General features: G+C 40.8%; 1 protein-coding gene across 1 annotated transcript in view; it reads right to left on the reverse strand.

Annotated features, from left to right (window-relative positions):
• COL22A1 (collagen type XXII alpha 1 chain) overlaps positions 1-20,202 on the reverse strand; it is a 743,309-nt gene that overhangs the window by 216,867 nt on the left and 506,240 nt on the right. The window contains exons 28-31 of the mRNA XM_030219538.1: positions 17,875-17,919; positions 9,084-9,146; positions 7,121-7,174; positions 1,033-1,074 (exon numbers count right to left, since the gene is read on the reverse strand). Coding sequence (XP_030075398.1) covers positions 1,033-1,074; positions 7,121-7,174; positions 9,084-9,146; positions 17,875-17,919 — 204 coding nt within the window. The remainder of the gene's footprint in view (positions 1-1,032; positions 1,075-7,120; positions 7,175-9,083; positions 9,147-17,874; positions 17,920-20,202) is intronic.

Raw genomic sequence — 20,202 nt, forward strand, 5'->3', positions numbered from 1 at the left:
AATGTAGATGAAAATTTGTTTCAGGATATTATAGGCTATGTATCTATCACTTTCGTACTTTCTCAGGGGCACAATCAGAAGTTTGATTTCAGTCTCATTCTTGATAACTTACCCCTTAAGTAGGAAGTTATCAATGTGAGTTACCCTTAGGAAATGTTATTTTACTGTTATCCCCAGTTATTACTATGTAGGGGATGTAGTTAATCAATGTGGATTACTGCTAAGATGTACCATTTTACTGTTAACCCCAGTCATTAAGAATTAGGTCTCACTGCATAAAACTGGACTTGTATTAAAATGAACACATTTTAACAGTTGCCCACACTGATAACTTTGCCCCTTTATCACATAAGGGTAAACAAGGGTAAATGTTCAGAGGATTAATCTGAATCTGAACTTGGATTTTGTGCTGCCTCAAAGCATGTGTGTACTTCCATCACTACACAAACCATACTTTGAAGCTGAATATCAGGTTGGTTTGTGCAGGTTGAAAAAATATGCATGTACTTTTCTTAGGTGGTGTGCAGCCAGAAAAGTGTCGTTTCATGTTGTTTCCAGGAATATTCAGGTTTATTTTTTTCATTGTCATTATGGCAGTGATCTTGTTAAGAGAATACATTCTTTCTGAAAGAGCACACACTCTTTCCTGATGGTGTACGTATGCACAATGGTTTGCATATGCATGTGCTATCAGGAAAGAGTTTGCATTCTGTGAACAGTGAACACCCTTTTGGAAGAGCACGCAGTATTGACAGCACATGAAAAGACATGTTTTTTTTTTTTGCTCATTTTTGTTGACAAGGACGTGAAAATGACCTGGGATATGCCGTTGACATTTCTTGCATCAATTCAAATGAATGCACCTCCCTAATTTCAGGACAATCTTGCTGTTGCCACTTGCGCTGTCACAGTTAGTAAGGCTACAATTGCAGTGAATGCCCACATTAGCACACAGTCTGACCCTCAATGGCAAATCTTGGATTCTAAATTCTCTTCACATTACGTCACGTAATAAGCTTTTTGGTTACTTACTGTCCCTGCTGCACCGGGAGGACCAGCCGGACCAGTTTCACCCTGTTTGTCCAACACAAAGAGACCATTAGTATACTAAATAGAGTACAGGCAATGAAATGAAAAATGGTCAGTAACCATAAAGAAAAGGAAAAGTGCACTATTAGTAGGACATTTTAGAAGCATCTGCATTTGGAAATAGCGGCATTGATATGTGTAGTGCTTACATGTGTGAATGGCTATTTTACAAAAACCATACTCATGTGTAGATGCTTTGTGATACAAAGATTTCGAGGAGCTGTGGTCTGGACCTGCCAAAAAATTATCAGGGCAATTCTACAATCTAGGCACTAGGTATGTAAATGCCTAGAATAATGGCATCTGTCAGGGTCATCTGCTGCTAGAGCATTGACTTGACATGTAAATCAGAAACAAACAGGAGACAGTCTACTGCAGAAGCAGAACAGACAACCAAACAGCAGTAGCGGTCCAAGGAAGGACAAACACTGCAAGAGTTTATCCAAATGTCAACTTGGTGGTTACTGACTTTTGGAACTGGACCAGAGCTTTATCTATGCAGGTATTGCAGTACACACATTTAATCTATGAATGTATTATGGAAACCTATGTGACCCCTGAAGAAGGCTTTTCTGAATCTTGGCCAGGTAGGGTCCTGCTTCCATTAAAGTTGACATTTGGATAAACACTTGCAGTGTTTATCCTTTCTTGGATCGCTGCTGCTGCTGCTGCTGTTTGGTTGTCTGTCTTTGACATATAAATGCCAACATTCTGCCTAAGTACTATTCTGCAAATACCCACAGAAATTACATAGTGCATATTTCTGAGGGTTGTACACAGGGGAAGAATGTGGGCAGAATGGATGGACCAATCAGGTCTTTATCTGCCGTTATTTACTATGACATATAATACTGTAAGTTACAGGTGTACCTGCCACATTTAGGTGCATGCACTTATACCAGTTCTAAGGCTGATGTAAATACAGCCACCTACATGTTAGGTATGTCAATACTGGGTTATGCTAGTATTCTATAATGGAATGTGGGCTTCCAGGTTCCATTATAGAATAAACTCCTACTGTGTGATCTTGGGGCATTGAAATGAACGCACCCAGTTATAGAATTGCCCCCTATGCATAATTCCCATTTTACGATGGGAATATATGTATATTTTCATGAAGCTTTACTAGGTAGCACCATTTTAGAGTGGATTAATAGAGTATTTTTTTTTATAGTCCATGGTTCCCTGAAGCATGGACAGTGGCAGCTAAAGCCTTGAGATGTGTAAAAATGGTTTTCAGATAATTTTTGAGATAAGTGGAAAATGTTTGTATATTGCATTAAAAGTTAAGAAGATTGTATTAATTTTGATGGAAGATTTTTTTTCTGCTGCTGATAGAAGTTTAAGTTCCTGTGTCCTAAGTTTTGGATGAAGCTTTCCAAGGATTTTTCTTTCCATTTTTTAAAAAAGTATAAAATTAAGGTATAAAAATTGTATAAATTTTTTTTACAGCTACAAAAGTGGAGGATTCATATGTTTTTGTATGTCTACAGTGTTACTGCTCTGTGAACCTTCTTTTGAATATTTTTTAAAAATCCCCATGTTGGCTTTTGCTTCTGCTTTGAGGCATGAGTTAGTGCAAGCTAACTGATCATTTGGACCTGGAGTCTCCAGCAGTGATTGACAGGGTGATTGTGTTAACCTTTATGGTATTCACACCAGTTCAAAATTCAGTAAAAAGAGTCATTTTGCTTGATTAACTGGCTCTTCTTGTACGTGCAGCTTAGTGAAATCAGGTAAGATTTGCAACTATATATATAGTTAGCAGTGCTTACATGTGTAAAACTCAGAATGATTCTGCCCTTTTTTCAAACATTTTTTCCAAAGTGGCTGTTTCCACTGTACATCCTAGCATATATACATATGCATTTGCTGGCATCATTAAATGTATTTAAAAGAAAAAAGATCCATGTTCTGCAGAGTCTTTAGTAAATTACCAGGGAATTGTGAATGTCCTGGCCTGAATGTTTTAATTCCTACCTCAATATTCTGTGTAAAATAGGGATTTATGTTTGGACAGTGCTATGTTTCCCCTTCAATTGTGGTGGTGAAAAAGCCCAGGTCCCACCATCTGAAGAAGACCAGCAGCCACACCCCTTCCCCCATATATTTTCTCATTCCCTTGTGAACTACATCATAGCAAAGTAGGGAGTAGTCCAAGGCCCAGTGGCTACAGTAATGGCAGCAGCATGGGTTTGTGAGGATGTGCAGAACCATCAGTGCACATTCCTATTTCTGTCCTTGCCTTCTTCTGTATAGGAGGTGTGAACTGGGAAAGAAATGAGTGCCAATGGCCCCCCCATCATAGGAGCCAACTTTTCAAAATGATTGGAGGTGCTGAATTTTTTTTTTTACAGGTGGTGCATTCCCCCCTACCCCTCGTCCCCCCTCACTCATCCCCCCTCCACCTCCCTCTGAGTTCCAGGCCTCCTCCCTCCCCTCTCTCTCTCCTTTCCCTCCCCCCTCTCTTTGAGTTCCAGGGTCCCCCTCCCTTTCTCTGAGTTCCAGGGTCCCCCTCCCCCTTCCCAGTTCCAGGGTCTCCTCCCAGTTCCACAGGGTCCCCCTCCCTCCCATTCTCCCCCCTCCGAGTTCGAGGGTCCCCCCTCCCTCCCTCCCTCCATCCCTCTGCGTTCCAGGGTCCCCCCCTCTCTCCCTCCCTCCCAGGTCCTCCCTCCCTCCGAGTTCCACAGGGTCTTCCCTCCCTTCCCCCCTCCCTCCCAGTTCCACAGGTCCTCCCCTCCCCTCCCTCCGAGTTCCAGGGTCATCGTCCCTCCCTTCGAGTTCCAGGCCCTTCCCTCCGAATTTTAAAAGTCATCTTGACTTACCTCGTTGGGGTTACGGCGGCCAGCAGCAGCGGTAAAAAGCGTGCAGGCTCGGCCCTTAGTTCAGTTTTCCCTTCTCTCTCTCTCTCAGCTCTGGTTCCACCCTTGCAGAAACAGAAAATGAAGGTGTGACCAGAGCAGAGAGAGAGAGAAGGGAAAACTGAACTAAGTGCTGAGCCTGAATGCTTTTTACCGCTGCTGCCGGCCGCCGTAACCCCGATGAGGTAAGTCAAGATGACTTTTAAAATTCGGAGGGAGGGGCCTGGAACTCGAAGGGAGGGAGGAAGGAAGGGAGGGACGATGACCCTGGAACTCGGAGGGAGGGAGGGAGGGAACGAACTTCCAGTGGGTGAAATATTGGGGGTGCTCGAGCACCCACAGCACCCACGGAGTCGGCGCCTATCCCCTCCATAGCTTTACAAACCTATACTGCTACATATCACTGGAATTTGGACCAGCCCCTAATGTACTGAAAACATGTAGGTGGAGCAGAGAAGAGGGAGTGGAAGGAGTGTTTTTTGGGGGGCCTGCCAGTCGTTCTTTTGATGACAGGGCTTGGGTGCTCTGGCACCCACATGACTCCAGCTGCAGCCCTCCTGCTGTTACTGTCTGTATGGCCATGCATGTGCACAAATGTGTGTGTGTATGGACATCTATAACCGGGAGAGCAAACACTTTCGCTTTTTATGAAATATGTATAAAGAGCATGTTTTCATGGAAACTGGGCATGCGTACATGGTTTGATAAAGGGGATCATTTGCTTTCTTTCTCTGGGGCTTAACGTTCCCTTTTGAAAATGTGGACTGAGAGATGCCATTACACAGTACCCCTGGCCTTTGTACTTATTTTGGAGCAGGTACAAAATACATGCATTACGTCACTCAGGCCGTGATGCTTAGAAGCAAATGCGGGCGCTAGAGGCCATTAGTGCCAGACTAATGCCCGCATTTACTCCCACGGAATTCTCAGAGCTGGCGAGCGTGTGAAATAGTGAGCTTGCCAGCTCTAAGTGCAATAAGCATGCAAATACAAGCTACTGAGGGCCTCCCACATTCCTCTCCAATGCTCAGCGGGCAGTGTGCCAAACAAGTGCATTCCTCCTGCAGCAAACCCTACACCAGCTTGGAGCTGGAGTTTGGGTTTGCCAAACAGGAGAGGAATAGAGAGACCTGCCATCACAGCCCTGATAGTCCAGTGGACCCCAGACCCTCCACAGCAAAGACATTCATCCCTCCCAGACCCCCATCCTCACCTCCACCAGACTTCTATCCCCGGTGGTCCAGTGGACCCCAGACCCCCCCCCCCCACAGCAAAGACTTCCATCCCTGGTGGTCCAGTGGACCCCAGACCCCTCCACACCAAAGACTTTCATCCCTCCCAGGTCTCCCTCTTCACCTCCACCAGACTTCCATCCTTGGTGGTCCACTGGACCCCAGAACCACTGAAACTAAATAAAGCCCTGGTGGTCCAGTGGGATCCCTTGTCATGCCCCCCCCCCCCCCATCCAGAAGGTTAGTCCTGGTGGTCTAGCAGCCCAAACCCCTTCTACTTTGATGAAGGAGGAGGGACTAGGACTCCCCCCCCCTCTTGCCGGGAACCTCCTCAAAATGGTGGTGCCCTACCCAGTGCATCCTGGATTTAACTATCACATAAGGTGGGGGTCTGGGAGGGATGGAAGTCTGGACCACCAAGGTTGTTTGACAGGTCATGGATTTTCTGAATTGTAGTTGGGCATGTGCTCAACACACAGCTCTTGAGCGCATGCTCAGGTACAATTCTTCCACAGAACTGGAAACACTGCCTAAATTTGCATGTCAGTGATGAGCGTTTATGAGCTGTGCTGCAGCGCTGATTGGGCGGTATTTCTCAGATGCTGTTCCGAACAGCGTCAGCGTTTTGAGCATCTGGGCATCAGCAGGATTTCAAAATGAAATTCCTGTATTTACTTTACCTCTCTGACATTTCACCATTACTCACTTTTCCCATGGGTAAAAATATACATACTATTTCAGTGTACATATTTACCTGCAATAGGAGGGGGACGAGTTTCAAAATGACTTTTCATATGGATAAACTCATGTCAAGTTTTGAAAATTGGGACAAAGACTGCTCATGCCTTTTGGAGTAAATATTTGAAAACGTAAACACTGATCTTCACATGTGAAAAGTGTAAATCACCATACGTAGTTATTATAGAAAAGCTGCTACTTGTACCTACATACAGAAGAATGTAGAAATTTAAAGGAGGCATGATTTGAAAGTGGTTTGGGCAGTCCATCACAATACACATGTATTCTATATTTAAAAGGCCATAAATCTTGGAAAACTTTCCTGTTGGCATTTATATCTGCTTTGAATCATGCATTGCCCTCAGCTAACTTCTTTGGACGTGAGGAACGTTTGGTTTCAGAAACTGGCTCCCTAATTATCTCCTCATGGACATGCAATTTTACAATATCACATCTTATACTTGTACATCTAAAACCACTACTGATGCTCATTTATACAATTTTCTTTTTCAGTTGTATGTAGCACCAAATATATCTGAAAAGATTGCTAAGGTTCTGCTTTGTTTGGATGGTAGAGGGTGAATAGTGGAGTGCCGCAGGGATCTATACTGGGACCGGTGCTATTTAACATATTTATAAATGATCTGGAAATTGGAACGACGAGTGAGGTGATTAAATTTGCAGACACAAAACTATTCAAAGTTGTCAAAACGCATGTGGATTGTAAAAAATTGCAGGAAGACCTTAGGAAACTGGAGGACTATGCATCCAAATGGAAGATGAAGTTTAATGTAGACAAATGCAAAGTTATGCATTTTGGGAATAATCCAAATCATAGTTATCTGATGCTAGGGTTCATCTTAGGAGTCAGCACTCAAGAAAAAGACCTAGGTGTCATTGTAGACAGTACGCTGAAATCTTTTGCCTAGTGTGTGGTGGCGGCCAAAAAAGCAAACAGGATGCTAGGAATTATTAGGAGAGAGATCATGTAGGGGAAATTTTTTTTTGTCCAGCAATGTTTACACTGATGCACAATATAAATATTACTAATTCTTAATAAATTTAAAACAAGTAAACTTAGATCTCATAATTTCAATGCATTCTCTGGGGTACAGCCACCAGTACGGCGATATATGCACACTCTGTTGGATTTTACTGAGGTCAACCTTTGAAGAAAACATATGCAATATATATCTGCACCTTTTGTCCTTTGTCACCTTTCAATCCAGTAAATCCAATCAGTCCTCTTTCACCCTGCATGCAAAAAAAACGAAACAAAGGAAAATAGCAATAACAACAACAGAACAGAAGTGAAAGAGTGGATACAGAATATAATTGTTTTTGCTATCCTAGGTTAATGGTTAATTGGATAGCTATCTGGGTACCGCCACTGAATACTGGTGCCCAGATTATTCTCGGCTCCACACTGACTCTGCTCCTGGACCACCTGGATAGTGCCATGGCAGTCTGCACAGATGTTCAGTGGTACTATCTACTACTACTACTACTTAACTAGATATATGCCAATGAATATCCAGGCTGGACCTAGTCAGCTTTTCAGGTAAGAACCACTCCTACCTGGATAACTCCCTTTGAAAATTAACCTCAGTCCTCCCAATCTTCATTGCTATTTAACCGATCAGAAACGGCCGCTGACCAGTTCAATACCATTTTTGCAGCTAGCTACAAATATTCAATGGGAGATAAATCTCCAGCTGAATATTTGCAGTTAGCACCTACCACAAAACCGGCTATGTTGTGTGACTTATCCAGTTAGGTGTCGATATTCAGCGCCTGATCAGATAAGTTTAGTGCTTAAATCAAATTGCATATACAGCGCTCCTATCTTTAACTGCTAACAACTTAACTAGTCAGTGCTGAATATTGGCTTAACTGGTTAAGTTTTTATCAGCCAAAAAACTGCCAGATATTTAATGCCAGTCGCTGGAAACAGCCTGGCACTGAATATCTGGGTTTAACGCCAATGACGGGTAGTCAAAGCTCTGTCTGCCGCTGTCTATTGGGGGGATTATGTTTACCTTTGTATCATGTAGAGGTTATGCTGGCTTCTGTTTACTTAGAGATTCATTTAACCAGACAAGTGGACCAGGGTGTATCTAAACTTTTGCTAATCCAGACCCCTCTGCCTATTCTCCTCCCCCAGGAATGCTTATGCATACGTTATTTAAAAGTATGTGCTATGACTTCTCTGCCCCCTTGCTTTTTATGTGCATATATATCAGACAAAAAGAACCTACTTAAGCATGTAAAACACTGTTCTACAAGCTCGTCCCTCGTTACATTATTCCTTTTAGGTCCAGATATTTTGTTTTATGCATGTTTCCCCTATTTCATAAGGAAGACAATTATACTTTGTTTGGCTTTTGGCTTGAACTTTTAACAAACTGCATCCAATAAATTATGCCCAATAAAAGACACCTGCAGACTCAGTTAAAAAAACGATAGGCCCAATATTGAAAATGATTTAGCTAGAACCCCTGACATGCCAAGACACCAACCGGGCACCCTAGGGGGCACTGCAGTGGACTTCAGAAATTGCTCCCAGGTGCATAGCTCCCTTACCTTGTGTGCTGAGCCCCCAAACCCCCCCTACCTACAACTGTACCTAGCCCTACCACCTGAGTGAGAACAGCGGTACTGCTGCTTGGCTGACACTAACCGGCACCTATTTTGCAAAAGTCTGTCTCCCCCCCCCCCCCCCCCCCCCGCCGTCATCATAACCTGACTTTGCCTCTGGCCCAGAGGCCTCCTGTTATTTGTACCTGTAATAGTATTTCTCTTTCTCTCCAGTATAACTCAATGACACTGAACATTCACACAGACAGATTTCCCAAACATTTGCCACTTATTCTGCATGGACATTTTTATGCATTGAAAATATTACAATAATTTCACATGGACATTTTTATGAATTGAAAATGCTACAATATTTCCACTGATATCTCTGAAATACATTTTCGACTAGAGCTAAACTTTGAGAAATCTGCTGCTAAAGATGCTGATTAGTGTCTTAAGCAGAGGCTTCTTAAAACTGGGCTCTAAATGCAAATTCCAAACTGCAAGATTTTCACATGAAGTTTCTCTTCTGTTTATATCTCTACTTCGAGTCTATAAACACTTATTTTCTTCTGCAAGCACTTACCTGGTCTCCCTTTTCACCTCTCCGTCCAGGTAACCCTGCAGACCCTGGGAGGCCAGCCTCTCCCTGCAACAGATTTATCATAAAAAATGTAAATGTTTCTCTTGCAGGGGCTTTGACCTTTGAATGAAAGAAATAAAAATGCCCCAACGGTATCATTACCGCTATTCCATCCTACACTTAGATTTCTAGCAGAAAGAAGTGTTACTAGGCCACATGCATAGTATGTGTTTGTGTTCATACTGATTTTTAGCAAGAGTCTACATGTCCAATTTAGAATGTGTTTTCAACAGCACTAAATCATTAATGATTAGACTCACTTTGCCTATGTTCATTGCTAGGCTTTAGCCAACATGCTAAATGATAATAGTCTTTAGTGACTCAACCCCCATGTTGCCTTCTACAAGAATACACATCGCTGTTATGAAATATAGACAATTTAAGTCTAATCATTATAATGAGTTAAACTATGACAAAAAGAAATAATTATGAAGAAAATGTAAAGTTTAACTTGAAAAGGGACCAAAAAGGCAAAATAAATGATGTGCTGAGGAGAGATCGATAATACTGCCGAAAATGAAAAAGTGACGGTTCTGCACTCGAGTATTGGACAGGAAGGCACCCGTGCATGCACAGTGAGGGCACTGCCTTAAAAAAGACTTAAAGTGGCAATACACTTTGGTGGTGGCTGCACCGGACTCTGTCAGGTAATGTCACCCATATGTGAGAATATCATGCTTGCTTGTCCTCAGAGAAAGAACCCTTCTCAGCAGCAAGCATGCATCAGGCATCTGTTCCCTACCTCTAGCAACAAGTGCCCCCTGCATATGATTGCTTTTGTCCTTATTTGGTGGCCTGACCCCTAACAATAGTACTGCAAGATTATTGCTAGGGGTCATGTGGGCCATCTTGAACCTGGGGCATTGCTTGTGCTTCCACCTAGACACCAAGAATCAAGGTAGAATTTGGGGGGGGAGAGGGCTGGGGGTGTTTGCCCTGGGAGCATCAAGGTTTCTTTGTACCTGGGGGGGGGGGGAATAGGATGCTGGAGGAAGTTGGTGGGGGGTATCAATGTCAGGGTGGGGGCAGTGGTCAGGGTGTGCATAGAGAGCAGGAGTAGTTATTTTGGAGGGCTGCTCCCCAACACATATGGTGCAAAGAAGAACAAACTTTTTCTCTATGTTCAATTTTGAAAAATCAGTGCTCCTGCTGGGTGTGTGTTCTGCACGCTTTTTCATGTATTTCACAAAAGGTTCTGTGTTTGGCATTGTGCACATCCTGATCTGGGCATTTTGATTCCCATCTCCATGTTCTTTCTAAAACTGGGCTTTTAATACTTTAATGCATCTGTGATAATTTTGTGCAATTTAACGAGTGAACTTTCACAATAGGTAGCAAACTGAATATTTTTGTACAGTGTTCTATTATTAGCATAGATTTTACAATAACATTTATCGCAAACTAGTTTCCACCATTAACTGCGGGTGTTTGATAACACCAGCATTTAACATTTATTAATGCACTTTAATTGACTTCAAAGTCAGTATCATAGAAGATAAATTCTCAATGTTCAACTAACTCATAAAGGTGCTTTGACAATTCTAGAAACACCTACAGAAGTTGTTAATTTAATCTTTTCAATGAAAATTCCATTTTAACATGGTATATTCACAAATTGATGCAGAAAATTTATAGTGTTTCTAGAGCTAAAGGCCTCATATTTACTAAGCATTTGCCCCCATGGACACCACATAGGAGAAAACCTTTAGCAAGTAGGACTCTAACCCATGTAATCAAAATCCCTTCTCTTGCTCACCTAGTGACAATGAAACCGTCCTCTGATAAACATTTATCATGAATTCTCCCATATTGTTTTCTATCATTGTCTAGTATTTTGTGCTTTCTTCAATCTATACCATTTTTATGTGATCTGCTGCCATCTGGTGGTAATCTAGTGATGATCATTGTATTATAAATGCAATTTATAATCCAAACTCATTTACAAACCAAGGATTTAAAATTAGTTCATACAAATCATGGCATCACTGTTAGGTCACGAGGATCAAAGCCTGAAGCACTAACCATTAAGCTACTCCTCCGCTCCACTATGTAATCCTGTAAGGACCCACCTAAAATTTGGTGGCACATACACATGCAAATGCTGGTATTCAAGTCATATATGCATGTATATGAACACTTGTAAATAATAATCCGGCTCTGCGCTACTCTGTAAGTATGCACAGATTTTTGATTAGCACATGCTTTGCAGGTGGGCATGCACATAGGCAGAGTCTGGGAAGGGCACACATTTACACATATAACTTCTAAAAAACTATTCGTTATGCATGTATCTCCCAAATCTAGTTGCAAGCATTTACATCATCTAGATTATTCAGAATGTATTCCAAAAACTGATCTGAGAACCAATAGTACATCTAACACTCAGCAACTTTACACTGGTCATTCAAAGTGTCGTTGTTCCACACTGACTACTGTAATGTCCTATTTCTGTGTCTCCCATCATCAGTACTTTAAGCCTTACAAGTTGCACAGAATGCTACTGCCCTTCTATTGACATGTTCCTCCAAATATGAACATATTTCCTTGGTCCTCTCCAACCTCCACTGGCTCCAGGTGGAATGGAGAGTCAAGTTTAAAGTGATTTCTATCATCCTCAAGATGCTAAATAATGCTTCACAGCCATTGCCACTAGCCTGTATGTCTACTGATCTGCAAAAAACCTGCAATCTTCGATGAAGAGGTTATTGAGGTACCGTCCTGAGTAATCAGATCATCAATATATTGCTGGACCAAAACCTTGGGACTCATTTTCCCTGATCTATGATCTGTAAAGAGCTACAATTTCTTTATGAAGATGTGTTTAAACAGGTATGCGAGTAAGAGACATAGCCACAAAAATATTTCTTATTTGAACCTGACCACCTAAGACCTACAGGTTCAATCTCATTAATCCCAATGGCCCAGTAGACAGAGTTAAGGCATGATGTTCGAGCTTATACGAAAGATGCATTGTTAAGCTATTAGTTCATTGACCCATTTTATTATCTATTACTGTACTTTGTGACCTATAATTCTACACTTTGCATGCAGAATTATTGCTGAGAATAGCAGATTGTGTGGCATAGAAATTGTTAAAGAAATAAATGCACGTATCTACACCCGTTTATACTAGCATTCCATAAAGGAAAATAGGTGCCTAATTTCCTTTATAGAAAAGGTTCCAAATGGGCCACCTTCTTTATAGATTTGATCTCTAAATACATGTTAATAATAGCAATAAGATATTCTAGGTGTAAAAATATGTTATAGCTGTATGCCATGGAGGGTCTTTTCCCCCATGGCACTTTTGTAAAAGTTTTAAAAACTACCGTTATAAAGCATCTCTCAAATGTATCTTTTGCAATAATTACAATACTAACCTGGGTAAAATATCTTAATTATCGGTCAAATTAAGCTAATATCCTATTTATTAATGACCTAATCTTCTATCAAAATTAACAAGAAAAAGATTTTTTATTTAATTAAATACAATATTTTATTAAATTTCACACACACCTAAACATACTTATAATCTATATTACCGCCTATGATACTCTGTATGCTATTTCTCACAAACATAAAGCATCATTAAAGTCACATGACTTATCTGTCTTCATCGCTAACGACGAAATGTTCTATATAGTTCATGGAAGAGTATCCTTAATTAGTTCGTTGGTACACAAAATCCAAGGCGAAGTGAAGTATATAGTATAGTCCACAGAGTTGGTCAATAATCTCAACAAATGAGTGACTCCACTCTAACCGAATTGTTCTATCGGATTTTCTTCACGATGATGTTCAAATTTAAACAAATACATCCACAGATCTCTACACAGGCCGTGTTTCATTCAAACTTCATCAGGAGATCCTATATACAAACATATAACAACACTCAACAAAACATAAATCGTAAACTCTATTACAAAAAAGTTTTTTTCAAGTCTTACCAGCGACATTTAGAACACTGAGTTCAAAACAGGAAATCCCTTCTGAGAATTTACGTCATCAGGATAGATTGAACGATCTAACTTTACTTAAACCACCATTCTTATACAGACATCAATAAAGCCCAATCAACCTCTTTATTCAGGCCATATGGGTGCACAGTCCTCCAATTAAAAATAAATCGCTGCTCTCTACGAATCAATTCACTTTCTACATTACCATAACCACCCTGCATATTATTAATGATCACAAACCTCAGATCATCTACTGAATGATTATGTTGTAACCAATGGCTGACCAATGGTGTCTCCACTTTCTGCAATCGAATATTACTCAGATGTTGAGCAATACGTAATTTAATTTTCCTTGTGGTTTCCCCTATGTACCAAAGTTGACAAGGACAACATATTGCATACACTACATTTTGTGTGTTACAGTTAGTATTAGATCGCAATATAAAGTATCTATTTAAAGATTGTACCCATATTCGATCGGTGCATAAAGCATATCTACAATACACACAGGCATTACAACAAGTATGTCCCCCTTCTTCCTGATAGTTAACATATTGGTAAAATTTCTTTTTTGATAAAATTTCACCTAAATTCCTCTCACGATTACAAGCAAATCTAGGTTTAATCTGTAAACTATGGTGAAGAGATAATACCGACCAGTGTTTAAGAATAATATCTTGTATATCTCTTGTTTGCTTATAAAATGGAAGGATACAGTTGACTTGCGAACTCTGCATATTAACAGGGGATACCTCGTGGTTCAACCAGCATCTTTGAGCATATTTAGCTCTTTTATGAGCTGATTTTATAGCGTACTGTGGATATCCACGCTGCTGAAATCTTTTCGCCATAGAAGTGGCCTGTTGGTTAAATTGCACCGGACTAGAGCATAACCGCTTAATCCTTAGAAACTGTCCTATGGGGATACTTTCCTTTAATTTCCTAGGATGATGACTATTAAAATGCAAGATAGCATTCCTATCTGTGGCTTTCCTAAACACTCCTGTAGTAAACCGACCATTAGACAATTCTATCTCTATGTCCAAAAATTGTACTTTGGACCCTATGGATTGTATTATCAAACGAATATTAGAATCACATCCATTCAAATATTCCACAAAAGCATGTAACTCAGTCTCGGAACCAGACCAGATAATAAATATGTCGTCAATGTATCTTTTCCAAGTGATCAAATGACCAATACTATGTATAGATGTATAGACATATAAAGATTCAAACAGCGCCATATATAGACAGGCTACCACAGGAGCAACTGTAGCTCCCATGGCAACTCCTTTTACTTGTAGAAAAAATTGATCCCTAAAACGGAAATAATTTTTCTCTATAACAAACGACGCCATATGCAACAATAACTGGATCCTAGATTGAGATAAATCTTGTTGTTCTAAAGCACTTTTTATTATCTGTATACACGCCTTCTGTGGAATACTTGTATAAAGGGACGTTACATCCAATGTCAGCATAATGCACGGTTGATCACATGGAATCTGTATCCCATTCAAAAATTCTAGCATCTCTCCAGAATCCTTGATGTACGATTGTATACGTACCATATGTGAATGTAGATGATATTCTAAAAATTGAGACAATGGTTCAAAAAGGGACCCTACACAAGAAACAATAGGTCTCCCTGGTGGATTTTTAGCCGACTTGTGAATTTTCGGTAGAAAATAGATGGTGGGAACATTAAATTTCCTACGTAGTAAATATTTAAATTCTTTCACAGAAATGATATCACGGGCCCTAGCTGTTTCCAGCATTACTTTAACTTGTTGAGCAAATTCCTCCGAGGGATCAGATGTTAATAATTCATAAGAGGTTCCATCGAATAATTGAGATAGAGCTTCTCGTATATATTGACTAGTGTCCTGTACTACAACTGCGCCCCCCTTATCAGCGCGAGTTATCACAATAGAGTCATCCTGTTTTAAATCTTGCATCGCTGATTTCTGCAATTTGGTCAAATTATAAAAAACCGGAGTGAAATGTTGTTCCAGAGCCTCTATATCTCTCATAACCAATTTTTGAAAAGTATCCACCGCAGGATCAGTCGCTCCAGGCGGCAACCATAAAGATGGTAATTTATATTTGTCAAAAAATGATACTTTAGTATCCTTGGTCTCCACTCCTTCATTCTCCGGTTTGTTATCAAAAAATGCACGAAGTTTTAATTTTCGAAAGAATTTATGTAAATGAAATCTCACTGAAAATGCATCATAGAGAGCAGTAGGGACGAACGATAAACCCATAGACAAAACCGATAATTGGGCTTCTGTCAAATCTTTAGAGGAAATGTTTACTACTAAACTCAATTCTTCCGTCCTCTCCGACTTCGAGTTACTAAAGGGGCTGCAGGTAACACCGCAGTACTATCTATCCGATTTCCTGATCGACTATCATTAGAGGGAATTTCCAACTCCTGGCTAACCTTAGTTGTTTCCTCTCCGGATGAATCACTAGATGTATTCAGAAATGTCACCTTTTTATTTTTCCTATTTCTACGTGATTTTCGTGAATGATCCATCCAAGGGTATACATAGCCTTTCGTATAATCCCCCTCATCTCGTTTATATTTCTTAATTTTTTGTTGTCTAATCTCCGTTGTATATTTTTCTACAGCTGATAGATGTTCTCTATATTGCTTCTCAAAGACATCCAAAGTAATTAATCCTTTCATTTCTTCTAACTTTTTATCCAAATCTACTTTTGAATCACTAACTTGTTTATGTAATTTATCAACTGTGAGCAGCATTAAATCTAGAGAGCAGCGTGAAATTAACTCATTCCATTTTAACACATAATCTAAATCATCAAGGAAACGAGGTTCCTTAATTAACCGGAGACCACGAGGTACCCTCTGCGCATGACAGTATTCTACCAATGTAAAGGCATGTAATTCAGTACGGATAACGTATTTATGCAGTTTTGAAATGTCAGACCAATCCACTTCCATAGATTGGTTCACAAATAACCTGCCCCCCGTCATTAAATCTTTTATTCTATCAGTTGAGAGTCCCGTTTTTGTATCCCAGCCAATTGTCGCCATCGTTACCCCAACTTTAACAATGTTACAATACTAACCTGGGTAAAATATCTTAATTATCGGTCAAATTAAGCTAATATCCTATTTATTAATGACCTAATCTTCTATCAAAATTAACAAGAAAAAGATTTTTTATTTAATTAAATACAATATTTTATTAAATTTCACACACACCTAAACATACTTTATAACGGTAGTTTTTAAAACTTTTACAAAAGTGCCATGGGGGAAAAGACCCTCCATGGCATACAGCTATAACATATTTTTACACCTAGAATATCTTATTGCTATTATTAACATGTATTTAGAGATCAAATCTATAAAGAAGGTGGCCCATTTGGAACCTTTTCTATAAAGGAAATTAGGCACCTATTTTCCTTTATGGAATGCTAGTATAAACGGGTGTAGATACGTGCATTTATTTCTTTAACAATTTCTATGCCACACAATCTGCTATTCTCAGCAATAATTCTGCATGCAAAGTGTAGAATTATAGGTCACAAAGTACAGTAATAGATAATAAAATGGGTCAATGAACTAATAGCTTAACAATGCATCTTTCGTATAAGCTCGAACATCATGCCTTAACTCTGTCTACTGGGCCATTGGGATTAATGAGATTGAACCTGTAGGTCTTAGGTGGTCAGGTTCAAATAAGAAATATTTTTGTGGCTATGTCTCTTACTCGCATACCTGTTTAAACACATCTTCATAAAGAAATTGTAGCTCTTTACAGATCATAGATCAGGGAAAATGAGTCCCAAGGTTTTGGTCCAGCAATATATTGATGATCTGATTACTCAGGACGGTACCTCAATAACCTCTTCATCGAAGATTGCAGGTTTTTTGCAGATCAGTAGACATACAGGCTAGTGGCAATGGCTGTGAAGCATTATTTAGCATCTTGAGGATGATAGAAATCACTTTAAACTTGACTCTCCATTCCACCTGGAGCCAGTGGAGGTTGGAGAGGACCAAGGAAATATGTTCATATTTGGAGGAACATGTCAATAGAAGGGCAGTAGCATTCTGTGCAACTTGTAAGGCTTAAAGTACTGATGATGGGAGACACAGAAATAGGACATTACAGTAGTCAGTGTGGAACAACGACACTTTGAATGACCAGTGTAAAGTTGCTGAGTGTTAGATGTACTATTGGTTCTCAGATCAGTTTTTGGAATACATTCTGAATAATCTAGATGATGTAAATGCTTGCAACTAGATTTGGGAGATACATGCATAACGAATAGTTTTTTAGAAGTTATATGTGTAAATGTGTGCCCTTCCCAGACTCTGCCTATGTGCATGCCCACCTGCAAAGCATGTGCTAATCAAAAATCTGTGCATACTTACAGAGTAGCGCAGAGCCGGATTATTATGTACCTCTTGTTCAGGAATCTTTCTGGGCAACAAATTGGTAATAGATTCTCACTTAACAGGCTCCTTATAGTTTTAGCAGTGTGTTAGTCAGATGCAACATTAGAGCTGCTGATATTATTTGAATACATTTCTATTTGGTCCACAGAAGAATCTTTGTGATGCACGGAGAAAATCAAGCAAAATCAAGCAGTGGTTTTATGACAGTAAGTTTAAAGCAGTTCATACAATTAAAAGATTATACTGTAATTTTACTTACTTTACTATATATAACATATCAAAAGTGGACAAAGCAATTAGTCACTAGGAAAAGAAACAACTCATGCCTCCGTACCTTATCTCCAGTCTGGCCATGGGGGCCCTGCTCTCCCACATCTCCCTGAGAAAAGAAAGGGATTGTTAGGTACTGACATAGACATGTGACATGGACCACCATAGTGGGGCACTAAATTTAATGTCCTTTATCTGGTTAAACACTGATGGTATATGTTTATGAAATTGTTAATTCAGAAGCTAAGTAACCCAGAGTTCGATGATAGTGATTTTGAAAATCCCCATGGGGTTTGGTGCAGGAAAACTAGCTCATTTTGTAAGGGTATCTCCTTCTGAACTTTCCCTTTGGCACTGAGGGCTTGTGCACGCAACCAGCAGGACCGGTGCAAGGGTAGTGGGCACCCTAGGTAAACTTTCAGCCTTACACCCATTCCCTCAATTAACTTTCAGGCCCCCTCCCAAAGACAAAGATACCATGTTATTAAATATTAAACACACACATACAAATAATAAGGGCAATTTCCAAAAGTCATTTACCCAGGTGAATAGGTTATTTAAAAATTGCCCACCTATCCTGTAGCTGTCAGGATCTATTGTTTTGCTTTGATTGCAGTTGCCCTCCCACCCCAGAAGTTGCTGCCCCAGGCGACTGCTTAATCTTGTATACTGGTTGGCCCGGCCCTAACAACAGAGTTATTTTACAAAGTTACTACTGTATGTAAAATGAAGCTACTTACCCATAGCAGGTATTCTCCAAGGACAGCAGGCCATTCGTTCTCACATGTGGGTGACATCATCTATGTTGCCCAGTGCAAAGCTTAAACAAGCTACTAGAGCTTTAAGAGCACATGCAGTGTCTGCATTGTGCATGCATGAGTGCTATCCCACCTGCTGCGAGAGTGCAGGACCATCTGTACAATATTGTAGCATACTAAAAAAAGGTGACAACTCCAAGGGGAGGTGGGAGGGTATGTGAGAATGAATGGCCTGCTGTCCTCTGAGAATACCTGCTAAAGGTAAATATCATCACTTTTTCCTAGGACCAGGCTATATTCTCAGATGTGGGAATCCCTAGCTACTAGGCTCACCAAAAACAACAACCACATGTTAATAAGAATGAGTGCACTGGGATTGAGCCTGCTGAGGCTGGTGAGAAGAAGGAGCGTACCTACGTCTCTGAGAGTAGTAGGGACCGCTCTTCAACTTTCCCCAAAACCTCCTAAATGAGGAGGAAGGTGCGAAAACGTCTGGCGGGAGACAGTGTCAATGGTGTCAGTGTTTATTGATGAGGTCAGCAACCTCCTTCACCTTGTGTCCAAGAAAGTTATCTCCCAAGCACATGACATCCATCAACCTCTTCTGGACAACCAGGTCCAAGTCAGAGATATGCAGCCATAAGAGCCTGTGCATCGCTAAACTCTGGGCAGAGACCCTGGATGACACATTAAAGGTATGATAGGCACCACTGGCCAAGAACTTTCTACACGCCTTCTGCTCCTTGTCCAACTGGTGAAGTGATCGGCCTGCTCCTGTAGGAGACAATCTGCCAAATCAGACATACTGCACACCAAGTTCCACAAGTATAGGCTCATGTGGAACTGATTTGATTGAATATGGGAGATAAGCATAGAGACCTGATACATCTTCCACCCAAAAGAATCTAGAGTTCTAGCTTCTCTGCCAGGGAGCACTGAAGCATAGTCCCTAGAACTCCTTGCTCATTTGAAAGCAGATTCCACCACCAAGGAATGACGAGGAAACTGAGACTTGTCAAACCCTGAAGAACTTTTGATCAGATATATAGTGTGTATCTTCTTGGGCAAGACAGAGGGGCAAGATTGGGAGTCCTCAAAAGAGGGGACTCCCAGTTTTTCACCTGAATATGTTTCAGGATCTGGTGAAGGAGGACCGTCACAGCCTCTCTAGGAGGAGATTCGTATTACAGAACCTCGGACATCTCAACCCGGGGTTCGTCCTCCATCTCCAAACGAATGGGAATAGTAGCCGCCATTTCCCTAGCAAAGCCTGGGAAGGAAAGGCACTCAGATGAAGACTTTCTCCTTTCCTCTGGAGGGAAGGAATCAGATGGGATACAATAGGACTCCTTCTCTGAGAAGTACCGGTGATCTTCAGACTCCCATGAGTGCTCCTCATTGGTGTTGGTGTCCTCGGGATGGGCCTCAAGGTGGTAGTGGTGCTATCCTTGACTTTGGTGATGCTTCCTCCACCAACGTTGTGGGGGCATCAACACAGGCGGCTGTTGACACTGGTGCAGAATGCGACACTGGTTTTGGAGACCTCACAGCAGGCTGAGGGCCTTGCGGGGCAACAGCAAAAGGCATGGCTGATGAAAGCACCCCAGACGTGTTGTAAAAACCCTGCTAAGCTC

The sequence above is a fragment of the Microcaecilia unicolor genome, chromosome 1 (assembly GCF_901765095.1).
Source record: "Microcaecilia unicolor chromosome 1, aMicUni1.1, whole genome shotgun sequence".
Taxonomy (NCBI): Eukaryota; Metazoa; Chordata; class Amphibia; order Gymnophiona; family Siphonopidae; genus Microcaecilia; species Microcaecilia unicolor.